Below are 25,900 nucleotides of genomic sequence, written 5' to 3'. Positions count from 1 at the left end.
AATATCACTATTACTAATGACAGTGGTTCATCAGGTTACTGATGTTGTACTGCTATTTTCTTGAACACAACTGTATGTGCTTTTAGCGGCATCATAACAGGCTGGGAGATGGCTACTTGCTGCTAGCTGCATTGTAACATAACATAACATAACATATGCTTGCCTTTTCCTACCCTTAAGTGTACCTACTGCCTAGTTTGCCGGAATTTCTCCTTTGCCAATTTCCATTTGTGCTCTCTCGTTCTGCTAACCAAACTCACCCTTAAGAATGCCCTATAATTTGATAATCCCTTTAATGAATTTAAAAGTCTCAATCAAATCCCCCCTAAGCCTCCTTTTACTAAGCTTAAAGCGATTAAGCATCCTCGTAAGTCTATTCTCGTAATTTTAATCTTGTATACATGGAATAAATCTGGTTGCCTTTATCTGAACCTTTTCCAGTGCTTCTATATCTTTCTTATAGTGCGGTCCCCAGAACTGCACACAGCACTCCAAGTGTGGTCTAATAAGAGTATTCTATAAGGTGAGTATAACTTCCTTGGACTTATACTCAATACTCCTGGCTATGTCCTTTTTTACTGCTACCGCACATTGACTAGCAACCAATTCCGAACCCACTTTGAAATGGCCCCTATAATTCCTACCATCCTCATTTTGATAATGAGTTTGTCATGTGATACCCTCATCTTCCTCCCCAGTAAGCTTAATCCGAATATCCTCACTAGGCATGTGTTGGTCAATTTCTGGAATCTCTTGCACACTAAGATTTTCTCTCATATAAACAGCCACACCCCCACCTCTCTTACTGGATCTGTCCTTCCTAATAATTCCTTATACCCCTCTATATTATATTCATCCCCATCTTCATCCCCAAGCCATGTCTCTGTAATCCCTACATTGTCATAGCCCCCACTAATAATAACTGCCTCAAGTTCCAAATCCTAGCTTCTTGCATTTAAACAAAGACATTTCAGTTTCTTGCTTCTACACATCCTCACCTGTTCCCTCACTCCCTGCTGTTCCAAGCCACCATTACTTGATTTTTGCCCTGAAAAGATTTTGTTATTGCTCCCACCATTACATGTAGCCTTTGCCGTTTCCATCTGGGCAGTTTGTATCTCCCTGCCCATTACCCTCTCTATCCTCCCTGCCCCCCAAGTCCCTAGTTTAAATAATCCTGTGCTACCCCAAGCATACGCTGACCCAGTGCAAAGGTTCCCCTCCAGTTCAGGTGCAGCCTGTCAAGCTTGTACAGCTCACCCCTGTCCCAAAAGAAGCCCCAATGCCCCATAATCCTGTACCCCTCTCTCCTATAAAAATGTTGTAGCCACGTGTTAAACCTCCAGATAAAGTTCTGCTTCCCTCAGCTTACACGTGCTACGGGAGAATTCCGAAGAAGATCTGTTCTGCTAATTTCACAAATTTGTCCTGCAGAACCTCAAACCTGCCCTTACCTATGTCATTGGTCCCGACATGGACCATGACCATTGGATCCCTCCCTCCTCTGGCCAGGAACTGGTCTGTGCGCTGCAGGATATCTCCTACCTGGGCACCAGGCAGGCAACACAGTGTACAAGACTCCTTTTCACGGGCACAGACTATGCTGTCTATACCTCTAATAATTGAGTCCCCCCCACTAGCACTAACTCCCTTTTCCTGGAGGATGTGGCCATCGGGGTGCCCTGAGGCTCATCAGTCCTCCCACTCTCAGAGACAGGGGCCTCGTCTTTTCCCTCGTTTGCACCCTACTGTCACCCAACTCTCTCGTCTTGCCTGGTCTGAAGTCTTCCGCCCTGCCGGCTGTGGTGTGCACAGTAGTTCCTTAAAGGACGCGCTGTGCAGTCCCTGGAATGCGCTATGCAGTCAGCCCATGAGCCGGCCCTCCTTTCCAGCAGAGTGATCATTCTGCACCCCTCACATAGTTTCGGCCACATTTTATGCCCAACTATCTCCTTCTCTCTCCCTAGATCTGAAAGTTACTGCCCAAATGGAAACACAAAAACAAAAGCTTAAAAAAACCTTTTTAGCTTGATACAGTTTGATTATCTAACCGGCATACAGCCTAGTGCTAGCAAAGGAAAAAAAGGGGGGAAATTCACTCTCTGTGCCCTAACAGCAACAAATGTTTTCACCTTAAAAGCAAATCTATTTACCACGTTTATAATAGCAGTTTTTAAAAAGGGAACAAATATTAGCAAAAAAAGAACTCCACCTGCTTTGTCCCTTTGCAAACACACAACCCCATCAACACCAAGAACAGGAAGTGAGTAGGCATGTAGGTGTGTATCAAACCAGCAGCGTATCAGAAAACCAACCAGCAGAGAGCAAACCAACCCATAGCAGATTGGATGGATTATGTGCTGCTAGCTGAATAAAAACAGTCTGGGAGATGGATTATGTGCTTCAAGCTGCATTATAACAGTGGGAGATGGACTCTGTGCTGCTAGCAATGTGTGTGAGTGTGTGTGTTTGTGCATGCATACAGTTCCCTCCAAAAGTATTGGAATGTCAAGCAAGGTCAATGCTAGATATTCCCCCCCACTCCCGAACCAAACAACAACTGAAAGAGGCTGAAGTAAATGCCTTGAAAAGGATCAGAGAAGAAGAATGCAAAATGTGGTATCAAAGGGTCGCAGGCTTGATGCAGTTATTGTAAGCAAAGGATATTCCACCAAAAATTAAGTGTTTTTTACTTTCATTTACTTAAATACTCTCTGTTCCAATATCTTGCTCACCTGAAAATTGGATGGTTTGACACCATGGCTATTTTCACAAGTAGCCTATCGGTAAATACCAGAAAATGAAAGTGAAATTCTGAACACTTGTCTCAACCCCAAATATATTCAGTGTATTGCAAAAACAAAGGAATTGGCCTTGTTGTTACAATACTTTTGGAGGGGCCTGTGTGTGTATGTGTGTGTATGTGTGATACCTTCCTGCCATTAGCCTCCAGCACCAGTTTCTCTGCCTCTGCCTTGCTCTTGGGGTATGGCATCTCATGGCTCACATTATACAGGGTGTCCTCATCACCTCTGAGAGAGAGATAGAGATATACAGCATAATCAGAGTGTGAGATATACAGCATCAGAGTGAGAGAGAGATATACAGCATCATCAGAGTGAGAGAGATCTACAGCATCATCAGAGTGAGAGAGATATACAGCATCAGAGTGAGAGAGAGAGATATACAGCATCATCAGAGTGAGAGAGAGATCTACAGCATCATCAGAGTGAGAGAGAGATCTACAGCATCATCAGAGTGAGAGATATACAGCATCATCAGAGTGAGAGAGAGAGATATACAGTATCATCAGAGTGAGAGAGAGAGATATACAGCCTCATCAGAGTGAGAGAGAGATATACAGCATCATCAGAGTGAGTGAGAGAGATATACAGCATCATCAGAGTGAGAGAGATATATACAGTATCATCAGAGTGAGAGAGAGAGATATACAGCATCATCAGAGTGAGAGAGATATACAACATCATCAAAGTGAGAGAGATATACAGCATCATCAGAGTGAGTGAGAGAGATATACAGCATCATCAGAGTGAGAGAGATATATACAGTATCATCAGAGTGAGAGAGAGAGATATACAGTATCATCAGAGTGAGAGAGATCTACAGCATCGTCAGAGTGAGAGAGAGATATACAGCATCATCAGAGTGAGTGAGAGAGATATACAGCATCATCAGAGTGAGAGAGATATATACAGTATCATCAGAGTGAGAGAGAGAGATATACAGCATCATCAGAGTGAGTGAGAGAGATATACAGCATCATCAGAGTGAGAGAGATATATACAGTATCATCAGAGTGAGAGAGAGAGATATACAGTATCATCAGAGTGAGAGAGAGAGATATACAGCATCATCAGAGTGAGAGAGATATACAACATCATCAAAGTGAGAGAGATATACAGCATCATCAGAGTGAGTGAGAGAGATATACAGCATCATCAGAGTGAGAGAGATATATACAGTATCATCAGAGTGAGAGAGAGAGATATACAGCATCATCAGAGTGAGAGAGATATATACAGCATCATCAGAGTGAGAGAGAGATCTACAGCATCATCAGAGTGAGAGAGAGAGATATACAGCCTCATCAGAGTGAGAGAGAGATCTACAGCATCATCAGAGTGAGTGAGAGAGATCTACAGCATCATCAGAGTGAGAGATATACAGCATCATCAGAGTGAGAGAGAGAGATATACAGCCTCATCAGAGTGAGAGAGGGATATACAGCATCATCAGAGTGAGAGAGATATACAGCATCATCAAAGTGAGAGAGATCTACAGCATCATCAGAGTGAGAGAGAGATATACAGTGCCTAGTTTGACTGATTCATGATTTTCATGAGCCAGGGGAATATGCCAATACGAATTCATTTGCAAAGAGAATAGTTGAAAATGAGATAGACACACCAACTCCACCCATTCACAGAATATATATTTTTTGTGTTGTAGAGACACTTGAACATTTAAATTTGGTAGTCATTGTTGAACTTGCCTGTTTGAGTTTTTGGCTTAAATGAGTCCAGATCAGATTTTTATTTTTACTTGGACAGACACTGGCCTCAGAACTGGAGTTGATCTCCAGGCGCTGCACTGTGGCTGCCCAGTGCTAATAAATCATTGGGATGAGGTAAATGCAGAGGACACATTTTGTTTCCTTAGAAGGCAATGCCATTTGTTGCCTTAGAAAGCAATGACAATCGCAAATAAATAATAATAACTGACCTGATCTTTTATCTATCTACAGATATCTAGCAATTAATCAGTTTTTATTGTGACATTTACAAATTGTCATCTCACAGGGGACATTTTCTTGATAGAACTAAAGAAAATAGTTCAAAGGTCCAAGACAATCATTAACAATCTACAAACTCTCCAAACAGTTTGTTTGTGACATGTTGAGTGGATAAGGGCCTGGAATGAACCCTGTATTTACATAATTATTGCCATATGTGGAAATTGTTAACCATTCCTAGGCTACAGGACATTTCCTGAATTTATCTGCTGGAGATAAGGAATTAAATGTGTTTACGTGACCTGAGGTTCCTGAATTAGGTGTAGCCTTTTACAGACCAAAGGAACAGAGAACATGGCACAGATGTAGAATGATTATGGAGGGAAGAGGAGAAGGGTTGGATGAATTGAAAAAGATGAGTAAACGGACGATTGAGCTGTGTTCGAGAATAGGATAAAAGGGAAAAAGAAATTGTGAGTGCATTGAAGAGTGAACCAAGTGTGAAAGTAAAGAGTAAAGCTAGATGGAGTTAGTGCCCTGCTGTGAAATCCAGCTAAGCCAGCTTAACCAGATGGAAAATTGGGCTGGTCATGGTGGTCATAAGATTGTCAAACTTGTCTGGGTATGAGCTGGTCAACCAGCTAGTGCTGGTAGCTGGTCAACCAGCTGTCAAAATGTAGCTTGAGCTAGTCAAATCATGTTGGGAGCTGGGAGCTGAACTGGCCAACCAGCTGAACTATGTCAAGCTGGGAGCTGGTCAAAACAGCTATCAGATGTTTCAAAACCTAGCTTGAGTTGTTTTCTCAGCAGGGTGAGACATTGTGAAAAAGGCAATCCAGGTATAAATGGAGTGAGAGATGGTTTGAGAAATGGAATCCAGGTATAACGTACCTGATGAAGGGATCTCCTCTGATGTTCGGCCCTATGACTTCCATACTGCTGGTGTACACCAGATACTGTATTCCATTTTCCACACAAGCATTAATCACATTGGCTGTTCCTGAGAGAGAGGTGGAGATACCAACCTCATTAGTATATGATGAGACATTACATACGTTTAGCAGATGGTTAGCATAATATTAAATACTACATATGGTAGCTATTATGACTAGCATATGACTAGATACACATATGGATAGCATGTGCTTGAATAAATCAGAAGGATTCAATAAATTAATATATTTCATGAACAGTCACAAAGGATAAAGATGTTGCTTCCGTGAAAAATAGGAAGGAATTTGTGATAATTCGTCCTCCCTCCCCACCTCCTGTGGTCAGCTTTCTGCATTTCGCAAAATCATCCAATAATTGTTTTACATGGTTCAGTATGGAACACAAATGGAAAGCTCCAGGATGATATGAAAAGCTCAAAGAACACGAACAATTTGCCTCATTTATCAATATTTTCGTAAATCTGTGTGCAAATCCGGGTGAACAGAAACAAACAACTTTCGCCAGATTCAGGAAAGACGCGTAGACACAGCTTTTTTTTTTTATCCATGTGTGTATGCTGATAAATATAAATCATAAATCAAAGGTGCGTGCACAAAATTTGATTAGCATAAATTGACACCCCTAAAAATCCATATATGGAATTTTGGCTTTTTAAAAAGATAGTTGAAAAAAGCTTCTCTGAAGCGGAGATTGAAGTTCTGTTAATGGAAGCACAACAAGCCAAAAACATACACCGATCTTTTCTGTTTTGCTGCCACTGTATAAAAGCTTCCAAATGTGCGTCAAAAGCCTGCCTGTCAGAAGCGCCAATCTGATTGGCCACGTCATTGGCTGTTTTGCCGTCAATCTGTTTTTATGAAGGCACCGTTTTTCCTGTTTGCAAAGCTGGAAAATGTGTTGCAAAAATCATGACAGGACAGCTTATAATGGTGAATTTACTTCTAAGTGAAATTTGTAAGCCTTAACGCTTCATTTTGCTCATCAGGGTGACAGGTTAAACATTTAGAATGTTATGGTTGAAATATGAATGTTAACGTTTGAATGTTAAGGTTATGGTTGAAATATCATTGAAATATCATAATTAACATCAAACTAGCTAGCTAGCTGATGTTAGCTAGCGTTAGCTGACCAAATTGAAGATGTGACTAGCTAGCTAGTTAGCTAGCTAACAACCGTTAGTCTCAACAAGAAATAAATTACCTGAATGCTGTGTTTGTTTAATATAATATGGCCCCCTATATGGTACTACTAGCTAACTAACTAGTCAACTAAATGCCACTATTCTGCACTATAAGAAGGACATAGAGGCACTAGAAAAGGTGCAGAGTAGGGCAACCAGATTGATTCCAGGTATAAAAGATAAGAGGATAGACTTAATCTTAATAAAAGGAGGCTAAAGGGGGATTCACTCACTACACATTTGGGTTTACCGGGTCTGTCCGGCAGCCTCCCCAGCCACTTGATCCAACTCATCACCAGGTGGTGATCAGTTGACAGCTCTGTTCCTCTCTTCACCTGAGTGTCCAAGACATAAGGCCGCAGGTCTGATGATACGACCACAAAGTCAATCATCAATCTTTGGCCTAAGGTGCTCTGGTACCAAGTACGCTTATGAGCCACCCTGTGCTTGAACATGATGTTCGTTATGGACAATCCATGACCAGCATGGAAGTCCAATAACAAGACACCGCTCGGGTTAAGATCAGGCAGGCCGTTCCTCCCAATCACCCCCTTCCAGGTTTCTCCATCGTTGCCCACGTGAGCGTTGAAGTCACCCAGTAGAACTATGGAGTCTCCGGGTGGTACCCTTTCCAGGATGCCGCCTAGTGACTCCAAGGAGGCCGGATACTCTGAACTGCCGCTTGGTGCATAAGCACAAACAACAGTCAGAGCTTTCCCCCCAGTGGCACGTAGTTGCAAAGGGGCGACCCTCTCGTTCCCCGGGTGAAACTCCAACACAGTGGAGCACAGTGGAGCACAGCTCAGCTGGTGGCTTGTGAGTATCCCCACACCCGCCCGGGGCCTCTCACCTTGAGCAACTCCAGAAAAGAACAGACTCCAGCCCCTCTCCGGGAGTTTGGTTCCGGAACCAGTGCTGCGCACTAGTCCGCACTAGCTCCGGTTCCTTCCCCGGAGAGGTGATTTTCCACGTCCCCAGAACCAGTCTGCGATGCTGAGGTTCAGCCTGCCCGGATCCCCGTCTTTGCCCACCGCCCGTTGAGCAAAGCACCCGACTCCGATGCCAACCCCTGCAGGTGGTGAGCCCACAGGGTGGCGACCCCACATTCCCAATTCGGGCTGTGCAGGCCCCATGGGATAAGGCCCGGCCACCAGACACTTGTCAACTAGCTCCCCTCCCGTGGGGGCCCCGCTTTCCCTTTTCCGGGTGAGGTACCTGGGCCATTGTGTGGCCGTATCATGGAACATGACTCTCATTGAACATGCCTGGTCAAGACATTTGTTTTTTCTTGATCCATAAACATCTAATTATCTTACATTACATCATATATTGTTATCATATGATAAACTATGTAATTCAGTTTAGTCATAATTGGTGCAATTCTCTTCAGGCTCTTCAGTGCACTGTCCTCAGGCAGTGTGGTATTGAATAAGGAGTAGAACACTCCGAGTCCCAGAGCATTCTATCCCTTATTCCATAGCACATTTTTGCCACACTGCCTGTTTTTGCACACAGCGCACCAAAGAAAGAGCCTCAAAATTGTGCCCTTTATGTTAATTCAGAGAAAGATACCCAGGGTTTGCATTATGCATTTTTGTTTGTTTGCTGAGAGCATTTGTTTACTGAATAGCCTTAACTTTTGTTAATGAGCTCAGAGAAGGGTTATGATGACATTTGTCATTGTTAATGTGATCCTGTACATTAGCGTATCAGCAGCCTATAGCCTATTAATTTATGTCTTAGTAGACCAAGAATGCATATTGTTTTGTCATTGTTTTGTCACACGTGAAACAATAAAAAAACATAAATAACCCCCAGAAATGTTTCTTGCGTGTGAAGCCAGGAGATATGGTGGCCACCCCCCGAAACCCTTGGCCACCCCAGCAAAAAAAATCCTAGAACCACCCCTGCCTGATGAACCACTGTTATTAGTAGTAGTGATATTTCTGCATGGCAAATACTTTACTTGTACTTGTGTAGTGTAACAGAAAATCAACTGACCCAACTGTCATGACATGCACGCTGCTTGTTCTGAATAATTGACACATTCATTGAAAGGGGCGTGCTCAAAATAATAGCAGTGTGGAGTTTAATTAGAGAATTCATTAATTCTGTGGAAAAACTGGTGTCATTAATTGTCCTTTATTAAGGAAGAAGGGAAGCAAATGTTTGACATATTGTTAGAAAATATATTTCCTTCTGAATTGCTCAATAAAATGGGCCAGTCCAAACATCTGCAAACATCATTTGATTAAAAAGTTGATTGGAGAGGGGAAAACATATAAAGAAGTGCAGCAAATTATAGGATGCTCAGCTAAAATGATCTTAAATGCTTTAAAATGGCAACAAAAACCCAAAACAAGCAGAAGAAAATGAGCAACTACTGTTAAAAAGGATTGAAGAATAGTCAGAATGCAAAGATTCTGCCATTTATCAGCTCCAAAAAGATCAAAGATGATCTACAATTACCTGTAAATGCTGTTTACAGTTAGAAGACGTTTGATCGAAGCTAAGCTATCAGCAAGAAATCCCCGTAAAGCACCATTGTTGAAAAAAGGGCAAGTGCAGAATCAGTAAAAATTTCCCCAATGAGATTGTACAGCTTAGAGGGCTGTGTTTTAGTGTTCCTGGGTAGTCCAATTTTTTTAAGGTACACATTGATTAAACAGTGGTCAGAAAACGGGGTTTGTGGTCTAACAGTCAATGCACCGACGAAAGAGGGGTCTATGTCAGTGATGGCATAGTCAACTACACTAGTCCCAAGAGCTGAGCACTAAGTGAACCTTAGTCATTTTGGACACCTAACAGTCAAGAGAGGAATTACAACAACAAACACCCTCAAACCACACTTTTTATTCTTCCCACAGTCTATTATACAGTTCAGTGTTCTCATGCACTGTTTTGGAAAGCTGACAGTGACAAAGGTGACAGTTAGAAAATGTTCAAACTGGCAACTTTATTGAATGTTGACTTTGGTGTGCTACACAACACTATTTATATGTTTTGTCTTTTTGAAGTTTTCACTTTAGCTAACCAACTATATTATGAGCAAGCAACTTATGTGGCAGGCGGCACGGATGACGCCTCACAGCAAGGAGGTCCTGGGTTCGAGTCGGCCAGGGCCTCTCTGTGTGGAGTTTGCATGTTCTCCCCGTGTCTGCGTGGGTTTCCTCCAGGTACTCCGGTTTCCTCCCACAGTCCAAAGACATGCAGGTTAGGCTGATTGGAGAGTCTAAGTTGCCCATAGGTATGAGTGTGTGAGTGAATGGTGTGTGTGCCCTGCGATGGACTGGCGACCTGTCCAGGGTGTATTCCTGCCTTTCGCCAAATATATGCTGGGATAGGCTCCAGCCCCCCTGCGACCCTGTTCAGGATAAGCGGGTTAGGATAATGAATGAATGAATGAACTTATGTGGCTACGTAACTAGCTGGCTATATAACTAAGATATGATAGTCTACCACAAACGATGCAACTGTAACTTACTGTTTGAGACAAATAAAGGTTTAGCTAAACACGCATGATTGAAGACATAAAGAGATAGAAGGAATGTGCAGCTGCCCGAATTGCGCTTCAGACAAGCGATCACTGAAGCTCTGTTTACTATTGCTTATTATCAAAGTGAAGAATATATATCTAGTTATAAAACAATACCAGTTTGTTATCGGTAGCAACAAGCAAATGAGCTATTAGTTAGCTTGCCAAATTTACAAATATCCATTGATACCGATAACAAACTGGTATTGTTTTATAACGAGATATGTGATCTTCACTTGGATAATAAGCAATAGTATACAGAGATTCAGTGATAGCTTATCTGGAGTGCAATTTGGGCAGCTACAGGTGAACAATCAGAATACGCCCCCATGCCATTGGCTGTGGCAATTAGAACCAATGAGCTTGAATTATTGTACAGTTGTACAATGTTTTGATACAGAGTGATGGCCTGTCAACTGTATATTTTGAAACCCGAAGGACTATAAACACAGGCAACAGGGGGTGAGTCAACATGTCAGTGAGCCTTTTTCAATGATAATAAGGGATTTAGGATGGTCTTGTAACAATGTTTTCTCACAAAAATCTTACCTTTAACTTTAAATTTAGAGGGGTTTGTCCCAATACATGTCTATTGCCATTGCATGTTTCTAATAGAACAATGACATCAGAACTATTTGCTGAACATTCCACAAACTAGTTGAGAGAGATATCATGTTTCATTTCAACTGGTCAAAGTGAAACAAAGAATATACACTCACTAAGCACTTTATTAGGAAGACCTGTAGACCTACTTATTCAGGCAACTATCTAATCAGTCAATCGTGTGGCAGCAGTGTAATGCATAAAAACATGCAGATACGGGTCAACAGCTTCAGTTAATGTCTTGCGCATGCCACAGCCTATTTCAGTATTGTTGCAGACCATGTGCATCCCTTCATGGCCACAATGTACCCATCTTCTAATGGCTACTTCCAGCATGATAATGCACCATGTCACAAAGCAAAAGTCATCTCAAACTGGTTTCATGAACATGACAATGACTTCAATGTTCTTCTCAGTCACCAGATCTGAATCCAATAGAACACCTTTGGGATGTGGTAGAATGAGAGATTCGCAGCATGAATGTGCAGCTGACAAATCTGCAGAGATTGCATGATGCAATCACATCAACATGGAACAGAATCTCACAGGAATGTTTCCAACATCTTGTGGAATCCATGCCAAGAAGAATTGAGGCTGTTTTGAGAGCAAAGGGAGTCTCTACCCAGTATTAGTATTCCAAACGTAGTGTTCCTAATAAAGTGCTTAGTGAGTGTATGTAACAGAATTCTTCTCAAATGTTTACATTTATGTATTCATGTATTTATGTATTTATTTAGTTAGTTAGTTGGTTAGTTGGTTAGTGACAGTAGTGTCCCTCCTACCCGCTTTAGTGAGTTTTAGCCCATCAGTTTGCTGGAGAGGAGGCTGAGCAGGCTTTTTATCTCTCCCAGCTCAGTGGTGGTGAGGACGGGGGCCGGGGGTGTTGGGGGGTTGGCTGGCTCAGGACCGCAGCATAGCTGAGCTGCTGCTCCTGGGGGGCTCTGGGCCTGTGGGTGGGGAGCCTTGGGGGGCTGTGCTGGTGAGGTGGGGTTGGGAGCTGGGGGGGGCCTCCTGCTGTACTGGACTCTGCTGGGAGGAGAGTTGAGGGGGTGCTGTTGCGGCTGCAGCCCAGGGTGATGTCCTTAAGGGACTTGCCGAAGATGCTGATCTGTTCAGGTGGATAGTGTCATGCAGGTGCCAGGGGCCCAGGGCAGGGTGGTGCACCAGGTGTACACTGGGTAGGGTGGCACAGCCTCTTGTGATCTGCAGCTGCAGGGGCTGTTCGGTATTGGCATAGTGCAGTGTTCTGACCTGCAGGGCCTGTTTGGTGTTGGCACAGTGCAGTGTTCTGACCTGCAGGGCCTGTTTGGTGTTGGCACCGTGCAGTGTTCTGACCTGCAGGGCCTGTTTGGTGTTGGCACCGTGCAGTGTTCTGACCTGCAGGGCCTGTTTGGTGTTGGCACAGTGCAGTGTTCTGACCTGCAGGGCCTGTTTGGTGTTGGCACCGTGCAGTGTTCTGACCTGCAGGGCCTGTTTGGTGTTGGCACAGTGCAGTGTTCTGACCTGCAGGGCCTGTTTGGTGTTGGCACAGTGCAGTATTCTGACCTGCAGGGCCTGTTTGGTTTTAGGCCTGTAGGAGGCTGTGTGTCTGTATGAGGCTGTGTGTCAGTAGGAGGCTGTGTGTCTGTAGGAGGCTGTGTGTCTGTAGGAGGCTGTGTGTCAGTAGGAGGCTCTGTGTCAGTAGGAGGTTGTGTGTCTGTAGGAGGCTGTGTGTCTGTAGGGGGTTGTGTGTCTGTAGGAGGCTGTGTGTCAGTAGGGGGTTGTGTGTCTGTGTGGGGGAGGGTGTCAGTTGGGTCAGTAGTCTTAGGGTCAGGGCTGGTAAGCTGAGGAATCATCATTTATTCTGCCCCATCTTTCAAAACTGGAAAAAGAGTCCAAACTGGTCTCACTGCCATGAACTAGCGCAATACCATTGTGGTACAGCCCTCTAAGCTGTACATCTGTCTTCCATTTTGACATTTTTATAGTGCTGTCACAGAGCCAGGCTGTTCTTGTTTTTGAATACAGAGAGTTTGTAAGGTTTCCTGGCCTGTACATTGGTGACTTTAGCAGGGTACTGTATCCGTTGCCACGGTAACAAAAACTGTTTCAATGTATGGGGCAATCCAACTGTCACTTTCTTCCAACTGACACTTTTTCCAACTGCTTGTTGGCTAATGTTTAGCTTGCTAACTTGGTGGTTTTGAGTCTTTAGTTTTATTTATTTTGTGTAATACTAAAAATGCACTTGTTGTATTTCAATTGTACAGCGCTTTGGATAATGGCGCTACATAAATGCCAACCGTTTACCATTTACCATATTGATTTCTTTCACTTTCCATTCAAAATTTCCCGTTCTATATTTATTCAGCGCTTCTTTCTTTGTTATTTTGTTGTTAGATAATTATTTGTTTCATCAATATCTTAACAAGTTAACATTTTTAAGAGTTCATCACTGGTGTGTCTTGATGTGTTGCTTCTCTCTCACTCTCAGTACTTTATGGCTTGACACAATTTACATTTACAGTTGTGTTCAAAATAATAGCAGTGTGTGTAAAAACGTGAGTAAAGCTCAAAATCCTTATAATAGTATTTATTTCGATGCATTGGGAACACTGCACATTATATCCTAAATCAAAACATGAAGAAAAATGTGTAAATTTTAATTACTTTACAGAAAATGAAGAAAAATTTATTTTGGGCTGTTCAAAAAAATAGCAGTGTCTGCATTTTTCTTTACAAACTCAAATATTTACTGTATAAACTGAAAAATCTTCAGGATTTAGCATTCCTGTGAATCACTAAACTAATATTTAGTTGTATAACCACGGTTTCTGAGAACTGCTTCACATCTGTGTTGCATGGAATCGACCAACTTCTGGCACCTATGAACAGGTATTTCAGCCCAGGATGATTTGACAACATTCCACAATTCCTCTGCATTTCTTGGTTTTGCCTCAGAAACAGCATTCACCCCACAAGTTTTCAATCGGATTAAGGTCCGGGGATTGGGCTGGCCACTCCATAACTTTAATTTTGTTGGTCTGGAACCAAGATGCTACTCGCTTACTGGTGTGTTTGGGGTCGTTGTCTTGTTGAAACACCCATTTCAAGGGCATTTCCTCTTCGGCATAAGGCAACATGACCTCTTCAAGTATTTTGATATAGGCAAACTGATCCATGATCCCTTGTATGCGATAAATAGGCCAGACACCATAGTAAGAGAAACATCCCCATATCATGATGCTTGCACCACCATGCTTCACTGTCTTCAGAGTGTTTGAATTCATGAATGTTTGTTGGTCGTCTGACAAACTGCCTGCGTCCCTTGGACCCAAAAAGAACAATCTTACTTTCATCAGTCCACAAAATGTTTCTCCATTTCTCTTTAGGCCAGTTGATGTGTTCTTTGGCAAATTGTATCCTCTTCAGCACGTGTCTTTTTTTTTAACAGTGGGACTTTGCGGGGGCTTCTTGCCGATAGATTAGCTTCCTGGCAACAGCACAGTTGATTATGCCGTCACTAGCCTAGATCTTCTGTTTCAGAGCATTCACAGTCAAACCACAAACCACTCTGTCCAACAAACAGGCACACCAGACATACACAGCCCAGTGCATATTAGACTTCCAGTGACTATATTAGAACTAACCCTCATTTGTTATCACTATTTATTGTTTAACCAATCAATCTAACAGGACATATCTGGGCAACAAGAAACCCAATACATTTGCTCACGTAAAAAGTGGGTGGTCTGATCCAAAAGGTGATATGTTATAAGTTGTATCAAATCTAGATAAAAATACCAGGAAATAAAAGCTGAAATTCGGATCTGTCATTTTGTGTACATCTGTTGACCTCAAACTCAACTGTCTTCAGTGTGTAGCAAAAACAAAGGAATTTGACTTGCTGTTCCAATACTTTTTGAGGGGACTGTATATATATGATATCCAGATTCTGGTGATATTGATAGGTCACAGACTTCACTGTAGATACTACACGGTGAAACCAATATGTAAAAAAATACCCTTTAATAAAATACCCTTTATTACACCTAATTATTCATGCAATTATGTAATCAGCCAATTGTGTGGCAGCAGTGCAAGGCATACAATCATGTAGATGCGGGTCAGGAGCTTCAGTTAATGTTTACATCAACCATCAGAATGTGGAAAAAATGTGATCTAAGTGACTTTGACCATGAAATGATTGTTGGTGGCAGACAGGGTGGTTTGAGTATCTCAGAAACTGTTGATCTCCTGGGATTTTCATGCACACTAGTCTCTAGAGTTTGCAAAGAATGCTGCAAAAAAATAAAAAATACAGTGAGTAGCAGTTCTGCAGACAGAAATGTCTTGTTAATGAGAGACGTTAGAGGAGAATGGCCAGACTGGCGAGAAGGAGACAGTAAGGCAAATAACCAGACATTACAACAGTGGTTTGCAGAAGAGCATCTCTGAACACACAACGCATCATCACTCTAAGTGGATAGGCTACAGCAGTAAAAGTAAAAAAAAGAAGTCTAATAAAGTGGTTGGTGAATGTGTGTGTGTGTGTGTGTGTGTGTGTATGTGTGTGTATAAAAAATATATATAATGTGCACAATATGATTATTATCCTGTTATTATTCACATGTTCCTGGCCATGCTTTGGCAACATACAGTTGTGTTCAAAATAATAGCAGTCCAATATGACTTACCAGATCAATCACTGTTTTTGGGAGAAAATATATTACTTCATGGCAAATTATTTACCAGTAGGTGTAGTAGAGTCATAGAAAACCAACAGACCCAACATTCATGATACACATGCTCCTGAGTCTGTGTAATTGAATAATTAATTGAAAGAGGTGTGTTCAAAATAATAGCAGTGTGGAGTTCAATTAGTGAGGTCATTCATTCTGTGAAAAAACAGGTGTGAATCAGGTGGCCCTTATTTAAGGATGAAGCCAGCACATGTTTGCATGCATTTCTCTCTGAAAACCTGAGAAAAATGGGTTGTTCCAGACATTGGTCAAAAGAACAGCGTACTTTGATTAAAACGTTGATTGGAGAGGGAAAAACGTATAAAGAAGTGCAGAAAATAATAGGCTGCTCGGCTAAAATGATCTCCAATGCTATAAAATGGAAAGCAAAACCAGAGAGACGTGGAAGAAAACGAAAGACTACCATTCGAATGGATCGAAGAATAGCCAGAATGGCAAAGACTCAGCCAATGATTAGCTCCAGGGTGATCAAAGACAGTCTGAAGTTATCGGCGAGTACTGTGACAATTAGAAGACGCCTGTGTGGGTGTCTCGGTGGCACAGCCTGTAGAGCACTAACCGCATGCTCATTGCGAGCCGCGACGTCGGCGGTTCGAATCCGACCGTCTGACATTTGTCGTATGTCTTCCCCTCTTTCTCGCTCCCATTCTTCCTGTCTCTCTATGCTGTATACTGTCCAATAAAGCTGAAAAAGGCCAAAAATAAATCTTAAAAAAAAAAAAGAAGACCAGGCGTCTTCTTTTTTTTTTAGATTTTTTTTTGGCCTTTTTCAGTAATATATTTTCTCCCAAAAACAGTGATTGATCTGGTAAGTCATATTGGACTGCTATTATTTTGAACACAACTGTATGTTGCCAAAGCATGGCCAGGAACATGTGAATAATAACAGGATAATAATCATATTGTGCACATTATATATATTTTTTATACACACACATACACACACACACACACACACACACACATTCACCAACCACTTTATTAGACTTCTTTTTTTTACTTTTACTGCTGTAGCCTATCCACTTAGAGTGATGATGCGTTGTGTGTTCAGAGATGCTCTTCTGCAAACCACTGTTGTAATGTCTGGTTATTTGCCTTACTGTCTCCTTCTCGCCAGTCTGGCCATTCTCCTCTAACGTCTCTCATTAACAAGACATTTCTGTCTGCAGAACTGCTACTCACTGTATTTTTTATTTTTTTGCAGCATTCTTTGCAAACTCTAGAGACTAGTGTGCATGAAAATCCCAGGAGATCAACAGTTTCTGAGATACTCAAACCACCCTGTCTGCCACCAACAATCATTTCATGGTCAAAGTCACTTAGATCACATTTTTTCCACATTCTGATGGTTGATGTAAACATTAACTGAAGCTCCTGACCCGCATCTACATGATTGTATGCCTTGCACTGCTGCCACACAATTGGCTGATTACATAATTGCATGAATAATTAGGTGTAATAAAGGGTATTTTATTAAAGGGTATTTTTGTACATATTGGTTTCACCGTGTAGTATCTACAGTGAAGTCTGTGACCTATCAATATCACCAGAATCTGGATATCATATATATACAGTCCCCTCAAAAAGTATTGGAACAGCAAGTCAAATTCCTTTGTTTTTGCTACACACTGAAGACAGTTGAGTTTGAGGTCAACAGATGTACACAAAAAAAAGATCCGAATTTCAGCTTTTATTTCCTGGTATTTTTATCTAGATTTGATACAACTTATAACATATCACCTTTTGGATCAGACCACCCACTTTTTAGGTGAGCAAATGTATTGGGTTTCTTGTTGCCCAGATATGTCCTGTTAGATTGATTGGTTAAACAATAAATAGTGATAACAAATGAGGGTTAGTTCTAATATAGTCACTGGAAGTCTAATATGCACTGGGCTGTGTATGTCTGGTGTGCCTGTTTGTTGGACAGAGTGGTTTGTGGTTTGACTGTGAATGCTCTGAAACAGAAGATCTAGGCTAGTGACAGCATAATCAACTGTGCTGTTGCCAAGAGGTGCCCTATGCATAAATCACCCCCAGAAAGTCCCCTCGCGTTCTGCAATTGACAAAGTACAGGCTGAGGTCTTGACAGAGATACAGCATAACGTTGGGAGGATTATATCCGAATATCCGAATATATATGATTATTTCTTTGGGGATTAATGTAGTCAGGTTGTGTGCCTGCCCAGGCATTTAGGTCTCTGTATATCAACACTCTGTATATCCCATTTCCCTGGGCCTGGAAATGGAAATTCTTCCTCTCTTACTATCTCACCTTGACCCCTCTCCCTCCCCCCCTCTCTCTCTTTCTCCCCCTCCCTCCCTCCCCTCTCTCTTCTCCCCACCCCCCCCCCCCCCTCTCTCTCTCTCTTTCTCACCTTAGCCATCTCTCTCTCACCTTGGACATTGACCTTATGGATGACCTCTTCGGGGACTCTGTGCCAGACATCCACCAGGCTGGCCATATGGATGACCAAGTCTGCCCCATGGCCTGCCTTCAACACTGATGGGTATTCTGTGACATCGCCCTGCATCACCACCACCTTTATCCTCTCTGAGACAGACACACAGAGAGACAGAGAGACAGACAGGTTACATCCCACTTTCACAGTGAGCCAACAGTTAAGAGTCACTGAAAACATGTCTACTTTCAGTTCCTATGAAATGTTCTTATGAAGTTTCAATGTAATACATTTTTTCATGCTCTTGCTTTACGCAAATTACCTCACTGAATATTGCCCTTAGTTGAGAATAGGGAGACTAATGGCACCATAATGTGAGGTATACTGCATTTTGTACTTTGGATCAAAATGTCCAGAAAGTGTTTCAGGGCAGTTATGGGAAAGTCCCATTGGGCCACAAAAAAGAAAGAATCAGAAGTAATTTGTACCTTCAATATGATACCTAACACCCCCCCCCCCCCCCCCCCAAAAAAAAACTCCAATAAATCTTTGTTCTGCATAAATCTCTCAGTTTCCTACGTTCACTTCACATTTACAGTAAACCGGGGTGGGAAGATCAAGAGCCACAACAGAAGGATGGGACTGAACATGAACATAACATGAATTTCCCCTGCATTGGCAACAAACAAAAAGGGAAATTTCCCCCTCTTCAGGCTGCGACTACCTTTCTAAAATTCCGACAAACCTCAAACCGCTGGGGGAAAAGCAGTCACGTTTCTGCAGTACAGTTTTTACAGAAGCTTTAGGATAACTACTAGAATGATTATCGTCACACCAAACATATGGACGGAAATTATTATTATTATTACGACAGTAATTATGGCTAATGCACATGTGTTTGGATGTAGGACATGAGCAGGTTTTGGTGTCACCTCAGCCCCGGTGAAGCAGGAAATGTGTGCCAACTCCCCTGGCAGGTGGCCATAGCCTTTATCGGAGAGGCTAAACAGTGTTGTGGAGTGAAGTGGGCGGAGGGGACAGACATCCTTTCCTGAATGGTCCCCAAGCAGGTCGCCGCTGAACTGTTAATCTATTCACTACTGCTGTCCCATAATTATGGAGCTTTTGAGATGCATAGAATTACAGGTCATTGTGATTTGAGGACTGGTTTGATACTGTGGATACCCTGGATGGAAAAACATAAAAAAATCTGTGTGTCATCTGTGCCTGTGGACAGCTATCACAACCAACCGGCTGATAGTTGGTCGGTAATTAATATTACTGAACACTGGCCAGCCACTTGATTAACGGTTAGCCACCAAGGCTAATCTTTCGCACCGGTAGCCAATCATCTCTCCCCACCCCTCCTTCTATCGGATCATAGAGCGTATTACATTACATCAGTGGCATTTGGCAGACGCTCCTATCCAGAGCGACGTACAGTTGATTAGACTAAGCAGGAGACAATCCTCCCCTGTAGCAATGCAGGGTGAAGGGCCTTGTTCAAGCGCGCAAAGGCTGTGCGGATCTTATTGTGGCTACATCGGGATTAGAACCACTGACCTTGCGTGTCCCAGTCATTTACCTTAACCACTAAGCTACAGGCCGCCGTATGACTTAAGTGTGTTGGACACATACTTTTTTAACACAGAACACAGAAATAAAAAAGGCCCACAACCAGAAGAGGCCTGAGGAGTTTTTAGAATCACAAATTAAGTAGACAAGCAAGGTATTGGGCAAAGGTGAACACAGACACTGGTTGCCAGTGTATCACAGTAATGACAGAGCATGTTTGTTTTTTTATATTGTAAAAATATAATAGTTTTATTAAATAGATTTTACAAGGTAAAATCCTTTATAGTATACCTTTAATGTGGATGTTCCTGCAAAGTATAAAGACACACAACTGCGACTGTTTGCAGTATTTGTACAGTCACTTCTCAGAAGTTAAAATTGTCACACTTAAAATCATCTGGTGGTTAAAATCATTATATTGAAGGTTCCTACCACTCCGACGACAGCTACAATTGCTACTACTACTACTACTACTAATAATAAAAAATAATAAAAATAATAAATAAATAAAATAATAATAAATAAATATTATTATTATACTTATTATTATTATTATTATTATACTTATTATTATACTTTACCTGTACTGTGATCCTGCAGGCTAGGGTCGATGTGTTTGTCGAAAAGTCTAACCTCAGTCAGTCTGTCTTCTTTCTCCAGCAAGACCTGGAGCAGGTGCCGGGCAAGAAAGCCGCAACCTCCCGTCACCAAATATGTGAAACCCGTAGACATGATCACACTGGCAGAATATCCGTCCTCCCTGGTTTCCCCAGCTGCCAGGTTGCTAGTCAGCGCTGTATGAGCCGTGGCAGGAACGCTGGAAACAGAAATATAGGGCGGAGAATGTGCGCACGTAGCCATGCGCACAGGAAATAAATTAAGTCATACGAAATAGGACTACCGTATCAATATAATTTCGTAGACTACGTGAAACTGATTTACTCATCGTCACAGAGTTACTGACCGTAACTACACGCCAGCTATACCCTCTCCGGTTTGTGTAAGTTTCCGCGACTCGAATCAAAACCTTTAAACTTTAAGCCCGTTACATAACTTGCGGCACGACAAGTGAATACCAATGTGAAGTTTACTTTGCGCAATCGATCCGTTCTATCGGGTTTATTAAGTATATTATTTACAAAGTAATACAGGTAAACCTCGTTTCTTATTTCTATAATCCTTCTATAAAATGTAGTCTAGTGCAAGACTTCTGATGGAAATGTACAGTATGTAAAGTTCCATTCGGAATCTGCAAGTTTTCTTCCATTATCTGCATCGTTTTATGGTCTTCCCTGGTGTAGTTCATTCCAAATGTAATAACTTAGCCTCATTGTTTAGACAACAATCGCTCAAATTTTCGAAGCAATGAAAAGTAGACCCGTTTACTATTTAAATGGATAGTCGGCATGAGATAAACTTTCGTGTTTTTTTTGCTTTCGAAGTAAACATTCAGGCTACCTACACTACACTTATATTCTGCCTTTATAAACTGCTGACAGAGCTGAACAAGTTAGAGAGCAAACTAACAAATTACACACAAGTAAGCTACAGGTGAATCTCCAAAAACAACAAAACTTTAAATCGAAATAAACACTACACTACACTGCACTACACTACACTGCACTACACTGCACTACACTGCACTGCACTGCACTGCACTGCACCCAAAGTTCTCCGACCTCTGAGTGATGGGTGTGGGCCGCAGCACATAACAAGACATGGAGTTAACCATTTAGGACTAACGACCGGTATTGCATCCCAAAGCCCCTGACATTCCTCCAAGGGGTGCAGGAACATGTTATGACCAGGAACATGTTACAACCACGTTACAACACCTCTGGTCCAGAGAACGGACAGAGAGGGGTCGGATCTGACATCCGGGGCAGACTTGATCATACCCAACACCCAGACAAACACATCTGCTGCTTAACTGCAGATAGGGGACACAATGCAGGTGACAAAACCACAGTAGTAAACCCACAGGGACGGACAATACACGGTCCTTTACCTTTAAACTAATTACTTAATTACATTATTATTATTATCATATAATTTAATATGATTGTCATCCCTTAAAAATGAATGTGCTAGAGGAAGGAGATAAACAAGATAAATCAACATTAGACACACCAAGAGGGACAATAACAAGAGTCTGGTCATTGAGCTGAAACTGATACCGAGAATGGAAAGAATGGGATCAGATGGCTCAGTACACAGCTTCCATTACACTGTGAGCCTCCTGCAAAGTCCTTGATTACTGATGAAAAAGGATTGATTACTGTCAACACAAGGCAAAGAAGACTCATTGAAATTCAGGACTAGTACAGCGATGTTGTTATAGCGTACTCCTTATGAAATGTGAATCCACTACGAGCCGAAAGTATCATTAGTCCAGTACGAGTTTCAGATTTTTTGGCACAGCAGTTATATTGTGGGGCACAGCAGTTACATTATAGGGCACAGCGGGTATATTGTGGGGCACAGCGGGTATATTGTGGGGCACAGTGGGTATATTGTGGGGCACAGCGGGTATATTGTGGGGCACAGCGGGTATATTATGGGGCACAGCGGGTATATTGTGGGGCACAGCGGGTATATTGTGGGGCACAGCGGGTATATTATGGGGCACAGTGGGTATATTGTGGGGCACAGCGGGTATATTGTGGGGCACAGCGGGTATATTGTGGGGCACAGCAGGTACATTGCCAGCGAGGGTGCGAGCATAGTGGGCCTCGGTCAGTTTATCACAGAATTTGTGAATTGACAGAGAATGAATGAGGTGAATTTCCACCTTAAACCCTCGTCAACTGTTCTCCATTTTCTCCTCTCTCCTCAGCACACCTCCCCCACCATCTCAGTCCTCGCTCACTGCTGATGACTTTGCGGTATTTTTTGACGAGAAGGTTGCAGATATCTGCAGCACCTTCGTGACCACCACCACTTCTATGCCTGCCTCCCTTTCTGTGGCTGCCCCCTGTTTCTCCTCTTTCTGTCCCCTTACAGATGCTGTTGTGTCTCACCTCCTGCTCTCCCACCGCCCTACCACTTGTGCCCTGGACCCCATCCCCTCAAACCTTCTTCAGGCAATCACGCCTGACATCCTCCCGTTTGTCACCTCCCTTGTTAACTCCTCTCTGTCCTCTGGCTGCTTTTCCTCATCATTCAAGAGGGCCTACATCACCCCACTCCTAAAGAAACCCACTCTAGACCCCTCCTGCATTCAAAACTACCGTCCGGTATCTCTCCTTCCTTTTCTATCCAAATCCATTGAACAAGCTGCCTCTAACCAACTCTCTTCCTTCGTCTCACAGAATAACCTGCTGGACCCCCACCAGTCTGGTTTCAGATCTGGCCACTCGACGGAGACCGCACTCCTCTCCGTCAATGAGTCCCTTCAGGCTCAAGCAGCCTCCCTCTCCTCTGTCCTGATCCTTCTTGACCTCTCTGCAGCCTTCGACACAGTCAACCACTCCATCCTCCTATCCTCCCTGGCATCTACAGGGATCTGTGGCACAGCCTTAGAGTGGATTAAATCTCATCTCTCTGGCCGGTCCTCCCAGGTGACCTGGGCTGGAAGAGTATCAACCCCTTGCCCACTTGTTACAGGAGTCCCCCAGGGCTCAGTCCTCAGACCCCTCCTCTTCTCCATTTACACAAGATCCCTTGGCCCTGTTATCTCTGCTCATGGCATCTCATATCCGATGACACCCAACTCTTTCTCTCCTTCCCCCCATCGGACACACAGGTCTCTACCCGTATCTCCACCTGCCTGAGAGACATCCAGAGCTGGATGGGCAACCACCATCTAAAGCTCAACCCAGGTAAGACAGACGTAATCTTCATCCCTGCCCTAACCTCTCCCTTCTCCGATTTTCCCATCTCACTAGGGGGTACCACAGTGACCTCATCCCCTCATGCAAGAAACCTTGGAGTGGTGATGGACAACAGGCTGTCCTTTTCCGAGAACATCATTACGTTGACCCGGGCATGCAGGTTCTTCCTGTACAACATCAGGAGAATCCGACCCTTCCTCACCACCTACTCCACTCAGCTCCTTGTCCAAGCAATGGTCCTGTCCCGCCTGAACTATCGCAATTCTCTGCTGGCTGGCCTTCAAGCATCTGCCATCAGACCCCTACAACTAATCCAGAATGCTGCAGCCCGTCTTGTATTCAACCTCCGCTGGCTGCCTGTTATGGCTCTCATCAAACTTTGATTAAACTTTGGTAAACATAAGAACATAAAACTTTGGTGCTCGCGTACCAGGCAGTTAAGGGATCAGCCCCTGTATATTCAATCAGTTATCAAGACGTATACACCAGCAAGACCCCTCCGTTCTGCCACTTTGTGCCATCTGGCGCCTCCCCCTCGCCACACCTGTACTTCTCGCTCACGACTGCTGTCTGTCCTGGCCCCACGGTGGTGGAATGACCCCTCTGTAGATATCAGAACGGCAGGCTCTGACCTCTTTCAAACACAAACTGAAGACTCATCTCTTCAGGCTGCACCTTTCCCTCCCTACCTCACCTCCATGATTAGCCTTGTATATGCCATAGACTATCATGGCACTGATATAGTTATACATAGATATTGTTGTGTTTTGTATTAGCTATTGTATTCTAGCTGCTAACCGTGGTATGCTAGTTTGTAAGTTGATGTATTCTTCAAGGGTTCCGATTGTATCTGTATGGTCACGCTAGGACTCGGAACTGTACTGTCCTCTCAGGTCCTCTTCACACTTGCTCTTGTGTTTGATCTGCACTTTACTGTACGTCACTCTGGATAAGACCGTCTGCTAAATGCCTTCTAATGTAATGTAATGAAGGGACAGAAGGGTTGAGTCAAAATATACTTTAGACTTTTATGAAAAAATTCAATCCCAATCAATTAGTTGTCGAGCAAGGGCACCATATCAACAACAAATCTTTTAGAATTTCAAATATTCAAATACAAATGGCTGGCAGTGAAATAAGCCCAAACCGGTGAGGGAACTCATTTACACACACAAGCACATCATCACTTCCTCTTACAAACCTTCAGCGGCGTGACTGGTTTCCCAGTCGGTGGTTACCGAACGCATTTACACCCATTTCTTCTGCTTCTCATTTAGTTGATCCCACTTGTCTCTCAATAAGGGTGGCAGGTCAATGCTCCCAATTCCAAGATATGCTTAAATGTCTTCCTCTGCGGCGTCCAGCACCCATCTGTTCACAGGAAATTGCTGGCTCAGCGACTTCACATGACAGGAACTTACCAGCTTTCCTCCATTTCCTGGAGCTGGTGAGAGAGAAGCAGAGAGAGAATTAGTTTCTGCAAAACGGTCACATCCTTTGCGGGAAAGGAAGTTGTAAAACCCCACCTCTCCAAGTTAAATCCCAATCCTCAAGGCTACACACACAGCAGACGCCCGCACAGACTGGCACAATGTGAAAAGGGCTCCATGGCGAGAGACCAATCATTTATGCACCAGCAAGTAATTGTGTGTACATTGCACAATGTTTGTATCAATTTCCTGCTATATTACACACCATCCTGAGGGTACAAATTACAGGAGGGTTTGGGGAGCTCTGAGACTTTAGCACCTCTGACGGAAGGTAAGGGGAGTTTTTAAATCATTGCATGAAGGAAATAATTCTAATACTAAATATTCTAATGTGTTTCCCCAATTTCTCAATGACAATTTCAAAACGCCCCTACGTTGTGTCATGTCTTAACCATTGCGATTGCCTAATCAAGCTTGATTCACACAAAGGCCTTGGGAAGTCTGATGCAAATCTTGAGCAACCCATTACATTACATTATTGGCATTAGGCAGAGGCTCTTATCCAGAGCGACAGTTGATTAGACTAAGCAGGCAACAATCTGGAGCAATGCAGGGTTAATGCTGGGAGTAGAACTGCCAACCTTGCGGGTGCCAGTCATGTACCTTAACCACTACACTACAGGCCACCCCCCACACAATTGGCTGATTAGATAATCGCATGAATAATCAGGTGTAATAAAGTAAAAATGTACCTAATAAAGTGCTTGGTGAGTGTACGTCACAACTATTTGATGGTTCCAGGGTTTCCAGGCTATTCAAAGCCACTGCCAGCAAAGAAATTTAAAGCAACAACTTTAATAACTTAAGGAAATTACTTATGAAAACACCAACAA

The 25,900-nt window shown here is 42.9% G+C and overlaps 1 protein-coding gene across 3 annotated transcripts in view; it reads right to left on the bottom strand.

The window, feature by feature from the left end:
• The window catches only part of LOC133114425 (3 beta-hydroxysteroid dehydrogenase type 7-like), a 30,031-nt gene extending 4,814 nt beyond the window's left edge, over positions 1 to 25,217 (bottom strand). Inside the window, exons 1-6 of one of the 3 annotated variants that reach the window (XM_061223793.1) lie at positions 25,104 to 25,217; positions 24,779 to 25,021; positions 20,326 to 20,561; positions 18,166 to 18,321; positions 5,645 to 5,753; positions 2,933 to 3,032 (exon numbers count right to left, since the gene is read on the bottom strand). In XM_061223793.1, coding sequence (XP_061079777.1) covers positions 2,933 to 3,032; positions 5,645 to 5,753; positions 18,166 to 18,321; positions 20,326 to 20,476 — 516 coding nt within the window. In that variant the 5' untranslated portion in view covers positions 20,477 to 20,561; positions 24,779 to 25,021; positions 25,104 to 25,217. Of the gene's footprint in view, positions 1 to 2,932; positions 3,033 to 5,644; positions 5,754 to 18,165; positions 18,322 to 19,101; positions 19,861 to 20,325; positions 20,562 to 24,778; positions 25,054 to 25,103 lie in introns of those variants that run through there. The other 2 variants (XM_061223794.1, XM_061223795.1) reach the window with 2 other exon arrangements.
• Between the last annotated feature and the right edge of the window lie 683 nt (positions 25,218 to 25,900).

Source organism: Conger conger, chromosome 16, assembly GCF_963514075.1.
Source record: "Conger conger chromosome 16, fConCon1.1, whole genome shotgun sequence".
Taxonomy (NCBI): Eukaryota; Metazoa; Chordata; class Actinopteri; order Anguilliformes; family Congridae; genus Conger; species Conger conger.
The sequence above is the reverse complement of the archived record's forward strand: the minus strand, read 5'-3'. Positions and strand labels throughout refer to the sequence as shown.